At 41.5% G+C, this 13535-nt stretch overlaps 2 protein-coding genes across 3 annotated transcripts in view; both read left to right on the forward strand.

The window, feature by feature from the left end:
- The window catches only part of KCNK13 (potassium two pore domain channel subfamily K member 13), a 63356-nt gene extending 57002 nt beyond the window's left edge, over positions 1-6354 (forward strand). The window contains exon 2 of the mRNA XM_061463838.1: positions 4833-6354. Within this exon, the coding sequence (XP_061319822.1) occupies positions 4833-5725 (893 nt within the window). The 3' untranslated portion in view covers positions 5726-6354. The remainder of the gene's footprint in view (positions 1-4832) is intronic.
- CALM1 (calmodulin 1) overlaps positions 1-13535 on the forward strand; it is a 390385-nt gene that overhangs the window by 249514 nt on the left and 127336 nt on the right. The gene's annotated exons all lie outside the window — the stretch shown is intronic.

Here is a 13535-nt window from a genome sequence, read left to right on the forward strand (position 1 = left end):
ACTTCACTGTTGGTTTCACCTCTATTTCTCATATTTCAGTAATCTCTTTCAAACTGTCAGGACTGAGTTTTTGCACGCAGGACTTATAAAAGAACTCAAAATGAAACTGCTGCTTAACCAAGTGTAGCTTATAACCTTAAGTCAGTTTTGGTGCAGGGAGAAGAAAAGATAGCAAGTATAGCAACAATTTGTAGAAAAAGCTGCAAAGATGTTCCTGGGAACCATAGGCCAGTAAGTCTGTCTTCCATAGAGGCACATAGGGATGTGTAAACAAGAATATAACTAGTGAGGAGCATCAAAAATGTGGTACAGCCTTTGCAGAGGGAAGTCAGCTCTCACAAAACCAGCAGTGTACCTGGACATACAAAAAGCTTCTTCACAAACCTATTCATCAAAGCCTCTAAAGAAATAATTTGACTATTAGTGAAATATTGCATTCTACTTCAAGATAATGAAGCTTTTAAAAATCTGAGTTTTCAATTATTTTTTTCCATTCTTTTAATTTCAAACTGATTTTTTTTTAACAAAAGGTGATCGATATTTTGAAATTAAAAGTTTTGTCATAAAAATGCCAAAAGAAAAGATTTAATTTCATTTCAGTTGTTTCAGCCTTTTACAGTTTTGCCCTCCTTCATCTCTTGGCTGAAACAATTCACCAAATTTATTTGGATTTATGAATATGTCAAACACCTCAGGATTCCATCTGGAAAAATATGTACTTACTGTCAAACAAGTCTTAGTCTATAATACAGTATCTCAAAATAATCCCAGGTGTAACACAGTGATGGTTAAAGTTAACCAGGCATAGTGTGGCCCAGTACATGGAAATAAGAGGCATTTTAAGAACTGAAATTATTTCTGGGACTAAAAGTTTATAGCTCAATTTTGACAAATTGTCTTTAAAAGAAAATATTTGTTGAATTAATATCTTCTTTCAGGTTTTCTGTTTCAGTGCTTCTGTGGAAATGTTAGTATTGATTGCTACATGCTGAGATTTGTAAATAGAAAAATGAATGCAAAATTACATTTACTCCAGGAAGTAAAAAGAGTGCCCCTCCTGAAGAGGAGGAGCTCACAAGGGACAGTCACATTTAGAGGCTCGCTGCCTCTCTGGGTCAGTGTTCTGCACCTTTTGGGTTTATAGTTCACCCTGCATTTCCCATCATGCCTATTTGGATGCCTTTGTAAAGTGTTTTTTTACCCACACAACTGAGCTCAGAGACAGAATCCAAGTGACTAAACAAATGAACCTGAGGAGCTCAGGCTCTGGCCATCAAATCAGCAGCAGGTTCCCCAGAGGGGCCTGTAAGAAACAACTCCAAGGTGTAATGTCATATGGGAGGTGTGACCCTTAACTGCATTTCTCTTGCCAGGGCATTTCCCTGTGCTGTGAGAGATACATGCCAGTCCCTGGCATTGTTCACCCTATGCCAGAGGCTCCCCACTGTCCATCTCTGCCCAGCATCCACTTCTTCAATGAACAAAGTGGTCCAGGGATGGGGCAGCCCCGACCTCCTCCATGCCAGCTGCTTTGGGCAGATCCCATCAGCTGCAGAGGGGTTCCTCTTGTCCATTGGTCTTTATGTGTCTGTCCACAGGGTGGAGGTCATGGCTTGCATGTAAGCCATCCGGCACAGAAAATAAGCATCAAAACTGGGATCAGGTCATGGAGCAGAAGGGGAAGGTAGAAAATGAACGGAAATACTTGTGTGCCAAGGGGAACGATGGCACAAAGAACATTTTGTCTATGTGGTTTGTGTCTTACCATGCTGTTCCCCACAGCACAGAGCTGCAGTCCAGCTCTCTCTAGCACAGAAATTTGATGAGGAGGCTGGCGTCATGCAGGTCCTCTGAACACTGAGGTTTAACCATGGATGCAGGCAGAGATGCAGCACTTCTCAAGAGCCTGTGTCTGAGGCTGTCTGGGGCTGTTGATCAGAGAGGGTTGTGCCCAGGGCTGAAGGCAAGGGCTGCCACTTAACCATGTGAGGCAGAACCAGTGTTAGGGAGGAATTTGTGCTGACAGGTTGCCAGTGAAGGGAATATGAGTGCAGTTCAGCACTGTTGGAAACATGGTCTCTTCGCACGGGAGTTGTCTGTCTTCCAAGCACAAGCTTATCACACTAAATAACATTTCCTTTATTTCCCAGAGCTTAATGGCTTTATTTCATAATTTGCATCTCACAATTTCAAAGAGAAGGAAGCAAATCACAGAATCACAGAATCCTAAGGGTTGGAAGGTACCTCCAAAGATCATCTAGTCCAACCCTCCTGCAAGAGCAGGGTAACCTAGAGTACATCACACAGGAACTTGTCCAGGCAGGCCTTGAATATCTCCAACGTAGGAGACTCCACAACCCCCCTGGGCAGCCTGTTCCAGTGATCTGTCACTCTCACAGTAAAGAAATTTTTCCTGATGTTCACATGGAACCTCCTGTGCTCCAGTTTACACCCATTGCCCCTTGTCCTATCACCGGACATCACTGAAAAAAACCTAGCTCCATCATCCTGACACTCACCCTTTACATATTTGTAAACATTGATGAGGTCACCCCTCAGTCTCCTCTTCTCCAAGCTAAGGAGTCCCAGCTCCCTCAGCCTCTCCTCATAGGAGAGATGTTCCATTCCCTTAATCATCTTTGTAGCTCTGCGCTGGACTCTCTCCAGCAGGTCCCTGTCCTTCTTGAACTGTGGGGCCCAGAACTGGACACAATATTCCAGATGCGGCCTCACCAAGACAGAGGGGGAGGAGAACCTCTCTTGACCTACTAACCACACCCTTTCTAACACACCCTAGGATGCCATTGGCCTTCTTGGCCACAAGGGCACATTGCTGGCTCATGGTCACCCTCCTATCCACCAGGACCCCCGGGTCTCTTTCCCCTTCACTACTGTCCAGCAGGTCAGCCCCCAACCTGTACTGGTACATGGGGTTGTTCTTCCCCAGATGCAAGACTCTACACTTGCCCTTGTTGAATTTCATCAAGTTCCTCTCCGCCCAACTCTCCAGCCTGTCCAGGTCTCGCTGAATGGCAACACAGCCCTCTGGTGTGTCAGCCACTCCTCCCAGTTTAGTATCATCAGCAAACTTGCTGAGGGTACATTCAGTTCCCTCATCCAGGTCGTTGATGAAAATATTAAACAGCACTGGTCCCAGCACTGACCCCTGAGGGACTCCACTAGTCACAGACCTCCAGCTAGATTCTGCCCCACTGACCACAACTCTCTGCCTTCTTCCTTCCAACCAGTTCTTGATCCACCTCACTACCTGATCATCAAGCCCACACTTCCTTAGCTTATCTATGAGGGTGCTGTGGGAGACAGTATCAAATGCCTTACTGAAATCAAGAAAAACCACATCTACCATCATCCATCCACCTAGTTACTTGCTCATAGAAGGCTATAAGGTTGGTCAAACATGACTTCCCCTTGGTAAAGCCATGTTGGCTGCTCTTAATGACCCCCTCATCCTTGATACGTCTAGAGATAGTGTCAAGAATAAGTTGTTCCATCACCTTTCCAGGGATGGAGGTAAGGCTGACCGCTCTATAATTACCCGGGTCCTCATTCGTTCACTTCTTATAGACTGCTGTGACATTTGCCATCATCCAATCCTCAGGCACCTCACCTGTTTCCCACGACTTACCAAAGATGATAGAGAGTGGCTCAGCAGTGATGTCCGCCAGTTCCCTCAGTACCCGCAGGTGTATTCCATCTGGACCCATCGATTTATAGATGTCCAGATTACTTAACCAATCCCTAACCCAATCCTCATCTACCAAAGCAAACTCCTCCTTTATCCTGACTCCTTCCGGGGCTATAGGAATCTGGGTCCCCCGGGGAGAGTCTGCAGGAGTAAAGACAGAGGCAAAGAAGGCGTTCAACACCTCTGCCTTCTTTATATCCTCTGTCTCCAGGGCACCCACCTCATTCAGCAGTGGGCCTATACTGCTTCTTGTGTTAGTTTTATTTGCTACGTATATAAATAACTGTGTTTCTTGTCCAACATGATTTTTCTTTTCTCCCAGCAGTATTGTTTTGGCTTAATTGATCAGTTATGTAATCCCTTATTAATCCTAATAAAACAGCAGCAAAGTTTTTATCATGAGTATTGCTCCATATTGCTCAATGATGCTATGGATATGCTTTTTATTCTTTAGCAATATCTTATTAAAGCAAGATTGTCTTATCAAAAGTTTTAACCAAAACAAAACTACTGTTGTAGGCTTTAGCCTAGGCTGTTTATCTTAGCACAGGACACAGAGAAATAGTACAGCTTCAGTTCTGCTGATTTTAAAAAGGGCTGGTAATGGGTGACAGACACCAGTGTCAGATGCTGGGTGCTGGGTGCTCTGCCACCTGCGCTTACAGCAGGGAGCTAAATGAGGCTCAGGAATATTTCACCTAGTGTTACAAAGATTTGGTGGGGACAGACCCCTACAAGGCAAGAGCCACCTTTGGGTCAGACCCACAGTGCAGAGCAGCATCACAGAGAAGTGGGTGCAATAACCCTGAAGCCTGGAAGTGATCCAAGGCACAAAGAGGAATGGAGTGAGCCTAGCAACTAGACCAAAATTCAGACCTACACTAAACTCTTCTTTCCAGTGTGTTTTCTTCTGCTTTTTATTTCATTCTGATTCTGGAGGAAATGTTGGCATTAGTTTCCTTCCCCTTACTGCTGGGACATGGCCAAGCACAAGGGGGCAGCAGCTGGGGAGAGCGTCGGTTTTTTCCCACGCCTGAGCTGCCAGTTCATCAGTCTTGCATGTGACAAAACTGCCAACGTGATAACTACAGGTCTGTTCTTTTCAACTGTTTGTTTTGTCTTACAGGGTTTGGCATGACCACCCCAGCCACCGTTGGAGGCAAAATTTTTCTGATATTTTACGGCCTTATAGGATGTGCAGGGACCATTTTGTTCTTTAACCTGTTCCTGGAGCGCTTGATCACTGTCATAGCCTACATCATGAAGTCCTGCCATGAAAGACAGCTGAGGAGGAAAGGGGTTCTCCCTCACAACAGCCGGTGGGGCTCAGGGACCTCTGAGGTAGACAGCCTGGCAGGCTGGAAGCCCTCTGTGTACTATGTCATGCTGATTTTATGTGTAGCATCACTCATCATTTCCTGCTGTGCCTCTGCAATGTACACACCGATTGAAGGGTGGAGTTACTTTGACTCACTTTACTTCTGCTTCGTGGCCTTCAGCACCATTGGTTTCGGTGATCTGGTCAGTAGCCAGAACATCAAGTATGAGAGCCAAGGCCTTTACCGCTTTGGCAATTTTGTCTTCATACTCATGGGGGTGTGCTGCATCTATTCCTTATTTAATGTGATCTCTATTGTTATCAAACAGTCCATAAACTGGATATTAAAGAAGTTGGACTGCAGGTGCTGCCACAAATGCCAAAGAAAATTATTCCATTCACGGAGGAATGTGGTAATGCCAGGAAATGTGCGCAGCCGGCGAAACATCTCCATCGAGACTGATGTTGTCAACGAGAGCGACACAGACGGACGCCGGCTGTCAGGGGAGATGATCTCCATGAAAGACTTCCTGGCCTCCAATAAAGTCTCACTGGCCATCATGCAGAAACAGCTGTCAGAAACTGCTAATGGCTATCCGAGGCAAATGAGCTCTAATTCAAAGCAAAATGGATTCTCTGGTGGGGTTGGAGCCCTAGCAATTATGAATAACAGACTGGCAGAGACAAGTGTGGATAGGTAAAATAATAATAGTAGTAACAGTGAAACAGTGGGAATCATTTCAGCAAGTATAGAAACAATGTGAACCACGCAGAAACAGCTAGGGAGATGGTGTCACGAGAGGGTGGGATGGATGTGAATTGCATACCTTCTGTTGGAAGACCTTTGACACTTTTTTGGGGCTGTCACTTAATGTCTTTGCTCTTTGAATTGCACCAGTCTCAGCCTTCCTTCTTCCCCTTCCTTCTGTTCCTCAAGCAGGTCACTGCACAAGAAATTTGATTTAGCCTTCAGATCAATTTTCCCTACCTGTTCTCCTCCATTTATGTGAAATACAGATTTCAGAATAAGAAATCTGTGATGTGGGAAGAAATCAAGTGTGTCTACTGAACACATTCTTAATTCAAATACTGTTCTGAGCTCATAAGTATGTCCTCTTGTCATAACTGTTTTCTGAAAGTAGCTTATCAGAGACCCAAAGAGGAATCAGTCTTTCTCTATGATATTGCAGATCCAATTTAATGGAAATTAAGACGAAAGTTTCTGGGACTATTGTGGATCTATTGTGATGTGAATGAGAAGAGAATTTGGCCTTTATAATTTAATTTAGTCTTCCCTTTAAAAGGATACTGTCAAAAGTGATAGAAAAAAAAATCATGTTTTGCAAATGGAGAAAACAAAAGCAGGCTGAATTTTTATTCTAAGATACTTTTCCTTCTAGAATTGAATCCCTGTGGTTTTCTATTTCAGAATTAACAAATTAAATTGAAAACTGCCATACTGATGAGTTGTATCAATTAATCCACAATAACAGAGACTTTTCCAAATTTCTGCTCATATTTTGCTCAATTGTGACTGAAGCAATTGAGCATCAGCATTATGTAATGTGCAATTAGATTGCCATGCCAACATCCAATGTATTACTGTAAATGACTGTGATCACAAAATCAATTCATCAGTGTCCTTTTTACCTTTCATGTAATTCTGTCATTCTTCACCTGTTTTTCTGCCTTCTGGTGATGATAATGACAGGGTCTTGACTAGGGAAATAGAAAATGTTTAACTCCTCATTTTTCTCAATGAAGTGTTCTGAGTGTCTGTTACGACTTGAAAGAAGACTTCAATGAGAAGAAAAGAGAGAAGAATATAAAAACAGGAAGAAAAGAGGTGGTCTTTAATGACAGTGAAATCATCCTTCGTATTAGGTAACTGAACAAAAAATAAGGTATAAAGTTACCATAAAGTCTAGCAAGAATTTAAGGAAGACTGGGCTGAATTTCTGATTCTCCTTTAACCATGAAGTGCATTAAAGCTAAACCATGTAGGAGAGTGTAAATAAGGAGAATTGGTCACAAAGGACCTCATACAATTCCCCTGAAAAGAACAGTACATGCATCAGGACTGTTTTCCCACAGCTATAAAGCCTTGCAGAATACTACAGTTCTGGGGAATTTAAAACATGGTTGCACAGTTCTTAATTTGTCTCATATGGAGCAATGCAGATAGCCTCTTCAGTTTAATTTGATTAGGAATTCATATAATATCCTTTTTCTTTATCCTGGCCAATTGTTATTTTATTTAGGTTCATAATACTGTAGAAAAACATTTTAATACTTATTTTAAGCAATATTTGGATTTGAAAACAAAACCAAACCTCTTGGAATCCTTTTATATTGTAAAGAAAAAACAGATATTAAACAAATGTACTTAACTATTGAAAAGAATTGCAAGCTGTTTTGACATATTACAGCTAAACTGTCCTGATTAAAAGCCAAATGCTGCTGTCATTAGTTAGAAGGAGATCTTCGAGCTGAAGCCATTACTCCAGATTCTGATATCAACTCAGCTGTGCAGCAATGGAATACCTCTAATGGTACCCCTTCACATTTTCATCCATGTAAAATCTGAATTGGCTTCCAAAGCCTAACTTTGCTGAGAAATGCAGTCTGACTTGTTTGTTGGTTTTTGTTGGTTTCTTTTGGGGGGGTTATGTATTAGCAAAAATTGCCACTGAATTATTTTAGGTGATATTACAGTACCCAAGATCTATTCATTGTTACAATAATTTTTTTTTCTCCCAAGACCTTCTTTGTTTCAACCTCACTCAATAAAAATTCTTGGATATAAAAAGAGAAAAGTACTGCTCTGAAGCCTTCTTTCCAAATTGCAATGTCTATGTTCACTGCCTGTAACCCTAAGATCTCATGTTACAGAAGTATTTCTCATGCTGCCAACTAGCAGAAATAGTTTAGGACTTGACCCTTTGCTTAATCAGGGCTTTCATTCTGGGCATAACAGCCACAGTCTTGAAAAGTGCAGCTTATTTCTCCATTTATGCCAGTTAAAGTTGCAAACATCAGTTTGCTCAGAACTGAAGACAGATGTTACTCAAGACTCCTCCGTTTTCCCGATGATTGAGGCAATGCTCATTACCATCTCAGACAAATAAACAGAACATGCAAGCTTCTTTTGTTTATTTATTATATAGTTCTATGTCATTGTTAATGAAGGACCTGGCTTCCATGAAGGGTTTTCACTCAAATCCTTCCATATCTTATTAGCTTTCAAAATCTTATTCTGGAAGTCTAAACACAGAGGAATATTCATAGCAAAAAGTTGGGAAAGCAAATCAAGGAAGATAAAAACAAATTAAATTGATGGAAATAGATAAAACCTGACAATCTGTGGGCAATTCAACAGAGATTATTTAGCTTTTAGAATATGACACATCCTAGTAGCAGGTAGCTAAGATGGTCTTCAGATGATTTCAGCTGCTCCTTCAACATGAAATAGTTATGTTGCTCCTTTCCGTTCTTTGCGATGCCAAGCCTCAGTTACCCAACATCACAGAAGAATCTTCATCAGCTATTTTCAATAGATCTGAAAATATCTATAGTTATGAGAGCAAGGGACTAATACGTAACCCTGATCAAACAGATTGGGCAACGCTGTATGAGTTCTTTGGTGAATGCTAGCTAGCTCTTTGGTGCAGCTAGATCAATGTATGATAGCTTTATTGATCAATCCTGACCTGCTCTTTCAAACACTGGCTTCCTCATGAGTCAACCCTGCCAGCTGTAAGGCTCTCTGAAGTGATTCTGTGGTCTGATTTCATGTCCACAGAAGGTAAAGAGGGAATAAGTGCACTAATTTTGTGTAATAATCTCTATTGAGATGAGAATTGCCATTCCAGAGATGAAGGACCAGTACATTCTGTGACTGTGTCATCTTGTGTCATGATGTCATCCTGCCCCCCAAAGGTCTGACTTTGTCATTGAGTTCCCTCTCTAGTACCACGCTGAACATTGAATGAGGCAGCTTTACCTAGGAGACCAGTAGAATTCTTAAGGAATATTTGGAGATAAATAAGACTTTTAAGATCAGAAAGGGAAATACCTGACTGCAGTCCAATAGTACTTCTAAAGTTGTTTTCAGTAAAGGCATTGGATAGGGAAATCCCAAAAAGTTCAGTTCATAATGTAGCATCAGGTTATTAAAGTTGTAAAATGTGTGGAGATATAAACAGACGTGCCCAAAAAAAAGCGAAATTTAGCATAGGAGTGAAAAATGGCCATCCTGTGTGAAAAATAAGTTAAAACAAAAATACAGGCATTTCTTGAATTACTTTTTAAAGCAGTGCTGAGGAACTAAAGGAAATAGTGTCAAATAGCCAGGGATCTATTTTCAAAGCTGTGTAAATTTTAATGCCATATTGCTTAGCACTAAAATATCAATGAACAAGACAGAAACCTGCTTTTGAAAATGCTGTTTCCCTGTTGCCTGCTATGAAATTGCATGATGGCTAATGAGACAAGGGTGTAGGGGCTTTAATACAGAAATGTTTTGGGGGAAACCTTGAATGTACTGAGGCTCTGAAGCTGCCCTTAACAGGTCAGGAGTACCACTAAAATCAGTAGGTTAGATGCAGGTTGCAGCCTGGCAGACTGAAACTGAAAGTCCTTAATGAAATAATCTCCTGGAAGTCGGGCTTATAGTTATGTCTTAATAATATCATTACTGTACAATATAATTATTGCACATCGAAAGGAAATACTTAGTGCTAACCAAAATACAATCAAATAAGTAAAGGTAGCTCTTAGGTTTCTCTGGCTAGTCTTAGGTTTTGTAACATTTGTATATCAGATGTTTTGCTGGGTCTGTAGGCATCAAAGGAGTTAGTTACATTAATTGCTCTCCATGAAGGACTGGTCCTCTGTTTACAACGAATAGGCTTTTCAAAGGCATCTGATTCCTGCTGAAAGTCAATTCACTTCCCACTACACACTGACTTTCAGTAAAAGTCAGGTATCTAATTCCCCTAGGGAATTCCAGAATCACAGCTCTGCATCAGGTTTTGAATCTAAGATGACCTGACAGTGTCCCTGGAAAGTTCAAACTCTTGGAGCAAGGTTTCAGTCGTGTAGCACAGTAAGAGCTGAATTAATTTATTTAAAAGCCTTTTATGGTGAAAGCTTTGCATCAAATGAATAGCACAAGCAATGTTTACAGTTTGCTTGATTTAATGTTGGCCTCTGCCAGTTTTAATTATATTTGATACATTTATAAATTCAGTAACAAAGGTTGGGGTGGGCATCAAAAGCAAACCAGCTCCATTTCTCAGACTGAATTAATCAAGTGAAAGAGGTCAGGTTGGGGAAGGAGCTTTCTAGTTAACATTATATTTGAATAAAGTTCTTCTGGAGGTGGAGGGTATTAAGTTGTTTGGATGACTCCTCTCCAAGGGCTGTGGAAGTCACTGCTATGACTCGCCGATGTCCCTGCTCTGGGAACAGCTCAGTGAGCCTTAGCTGAGAGAAGGGTCAGTATTCCAAACAATACAGTTTGCATCTTTTGTTGTTTTGATTTAGCTTCCTAACATGTGGCTAATATCATAATTTCTTTGACTCTTCAGGAAGCAGTAATTTTGTCCACCTTCATGTACAAGCTGTGGAGAATCGCCCAAGTGTTGTTTTTCCCTAGACAGAAAATACTGCCAAATATACAAGTATAATCTGTCTATTTGAGAACTTTCACAGTATTTTGCTTAATTCAGGAAATAAGAATACAATCCCTTCCCTTTTCTCTATTTTCCAGACATCTCTTGGTAACAATGCCTATACAATACTGTGTGCTGACTGCTTAAAAGGTAACATTTCACCAGGAAAATTAAAGCCATTGCTTATCAAGGTGGACCAACACAGTCCTATTCTTTATTAGACTGAAGAGAAACACTGTGAACACAGAGAAAGACACTTCAGGTGCAAGTAGTCAGAAGCTTTTTGGTATGGCCCATATTTATAGAGCTGTTTCATGTCAAACCAGAGAAAAACCCTGTCACTGCAGACTTTTGAAAGCATAATACTAACTGAAATAATTTACTCTCGAAGAAGCTTCTCGATGCCATCTAGTCTCCAAACCCTTTTCCAAAGCAGGTCCAGGTTGCTCCTGCACATCTCATCAAAGTGCAAGTATCTGCAATTTGCTGGATGCTGCTTCTTTGGTGTGTTGCACTCTCAGAGTGGGCTGAAGATGATGCTCTTTCTAAATACTGACCACCACCCTGTACCAAGAGGAAGTTACAGCTCTTCATTTTCAGCTATTGCAATGGCCAAGCATTTCACTCTAAGTTAAACACACGTCTTTGTAAATGGCATCTAGGCAGATGCTCTTCTCAGCTTCATACATAGCAGATGTGTGTTTTGATCATTACTGTTGGTACTCTTTCTTATTAGAGATGGCAAGGACTGAAAAGGTCAGTAAGGCTGTCAGCCCTAAGCTGCTAGTCAGGGGTATTATCATAGAATCATAGAATAGTTAGGGTTGGAAAAGAGCTTAAGATCATCTAGTTCAAACCCCCCTGCCATGGGCAGGGACACCTCACACTAAACCATGTCACCCAAGGCTCTCTGCAACCTGACCTTGAACACCACCAGGGATGGAGCATTCATAACCTCCCTGGGCAACCCATTCCAGTGCCTCACCACCCTTACAGGAAAGAATTTCCTCCTTATATCAAATCTAAACTTCCCCTGTTTCAGTTTTAACCCATTAACCCTTGTCCTATTACTACAATCCCTAATGAAGAGTCCCTCCCCAGCATCCTTATAGCCCCCCTTCAGATACTGGAAGGCTGCTATGAGGTCTCCACACAGCCTTCTCTTCTCCAGGCTGAACAACCCCAACTTTCTCAGCCTATCTTCATATGGGAGGTGCTCCAGTCCCCTGATCATCCTCGTGGCCCTCCTCTGGACTTGTTCCAACAGTTCCATGTCCTTTGTATGAGGACACCAGAACTGCACACAATACCCCAGGCAGGGTCTCATGAGAGCAGAGTAGAGGGGCAGGATCACCTCCTTCGACCTGCTGGTCATGCTCCTTTTGATGCAGCCCAGGATACGGTTGGCTTTCTGGGCTGCGAGTGGACACTGCTGGCTCATGTTAAAGTTTCTCATCAACCGACACCCCCAAGTCTTTCTCTGCAGGGCTGCTCTGAATCTCTTCTCTGCCCAACCTGTAGCTGTGCCTGGGATTTCTCCAACCCAGGTGTAGGACCTTGCACTTGGCATGGTTAAACTTCAAAAGGCTGGGCTCTGGAACTGATTTTGCTCCACTAAAATCCATGGAGACTTCACTACTGGGCTCTTTATCTGGCATTTTGCAAAAGAATTTATTTCACTTTAAAAAGTAATCCAAAGAAATGTTGACTAGCTTTTTGCTTTGCTTTTACCTCCAGCTGTGCAAATGCTAATTCTACTCATGCAGTACTGCATCCTGCACCAGCTTATTACTCAGGGACCATTATTTTGTCTGAAAAATAATAATTTGCTTGTAAGGAAGATTTACTTGAAATTGAGAGTATCCAGATTATTATCTCTAATAAGTGTTTGGTAGTCACACATTTTTCTCAGCTGGAAAACTCTTGACAGGTATTACATTTTCCCTGAAACTTCCCTCAGTTCTTCAAGGGCAGATTTTGCTTTGTGCTGTCTGTGTCATCTTGTTCTTTCCCTCAACTTTCTTCCCTCAGTCCACACCTACAAGATCTTCTTCCCTCCTTTTTTTCTTTCCATTCATCTTTCTCTCAGTTCATCAAATCTTTTCCTAGTCAAATATACTGTGGGATTTGCCTCTGCTGAACATGGACTCACCATCAAAAAAAGTCTTGTAAAACAAACACCTCTTTATTCAGTAAACATTCAGAGCCATACCTCATCCACTAAATATAATGATAAAGATGTATTTTTATTATTTTTTCGTTCCTACTTCCACTGAGAGGAGCAAGATATTTTTTAGGAAACTGGAATTACAAGTATCACATGCAGGTTCTTGGATGGAAAGCAGCTGAAGTGACTGACACCTTGGCAACTGGAAGGGATATTCTGCCCCTTTTTGTACATTCAGTTGGCCTGCAATTTGCATGGACTCTTTATGTTATCGAATGATGATTTCAGTAGAGACTGTTTAGTTGATTCAGCCTCACAGAGTCAATACTCATTGCTTTTAGCTTACTACATTTTTAATAAATAAGTCTGTGCTGCTCAATGACCACATTAACAGTTGGTAGCACTCCAGACTTCTCCACATTAGGGAATCAGTGTTGATTTTAACTTTCTTTTTCTGATAAGGACTAATCTTGGCTGCTATAAAACACAACCATGGCACAGATATTAAAGATTTTTTTCTCATCAGCTTCTCAGCCAGGATTTCACTGGCATTTGAGTGGAATTTCTCGCACTAGTACCAGAAGCAGTAATAAGATGTCCTTCAAGCATTTTTTCCTGATGCCTTATGGAAACACAGTGTGGGATGAGGCTGTACACAGGTGTCTGTGT

The sequence above is a fragment of the Pezoporus flaviventris genome, unplaced genomic scaffold, assembly GCF_033815535.1.
Source record: "Pezoporus flaviventris isolate CSIRO_AGI_PZ_B2104156 unplaced genomic scaffold, CSIRO_AGI_Pfla_v1 ptg000036l, whole genome shotgun sequence".
Classification (NCBI taxonomy): domain Eukaryota; kingdom Metazoa; phylum Chordata; class Aves; order Psittaciformes; family Psittacidae; genus Pezoporus; species Pezoporus flaviventris.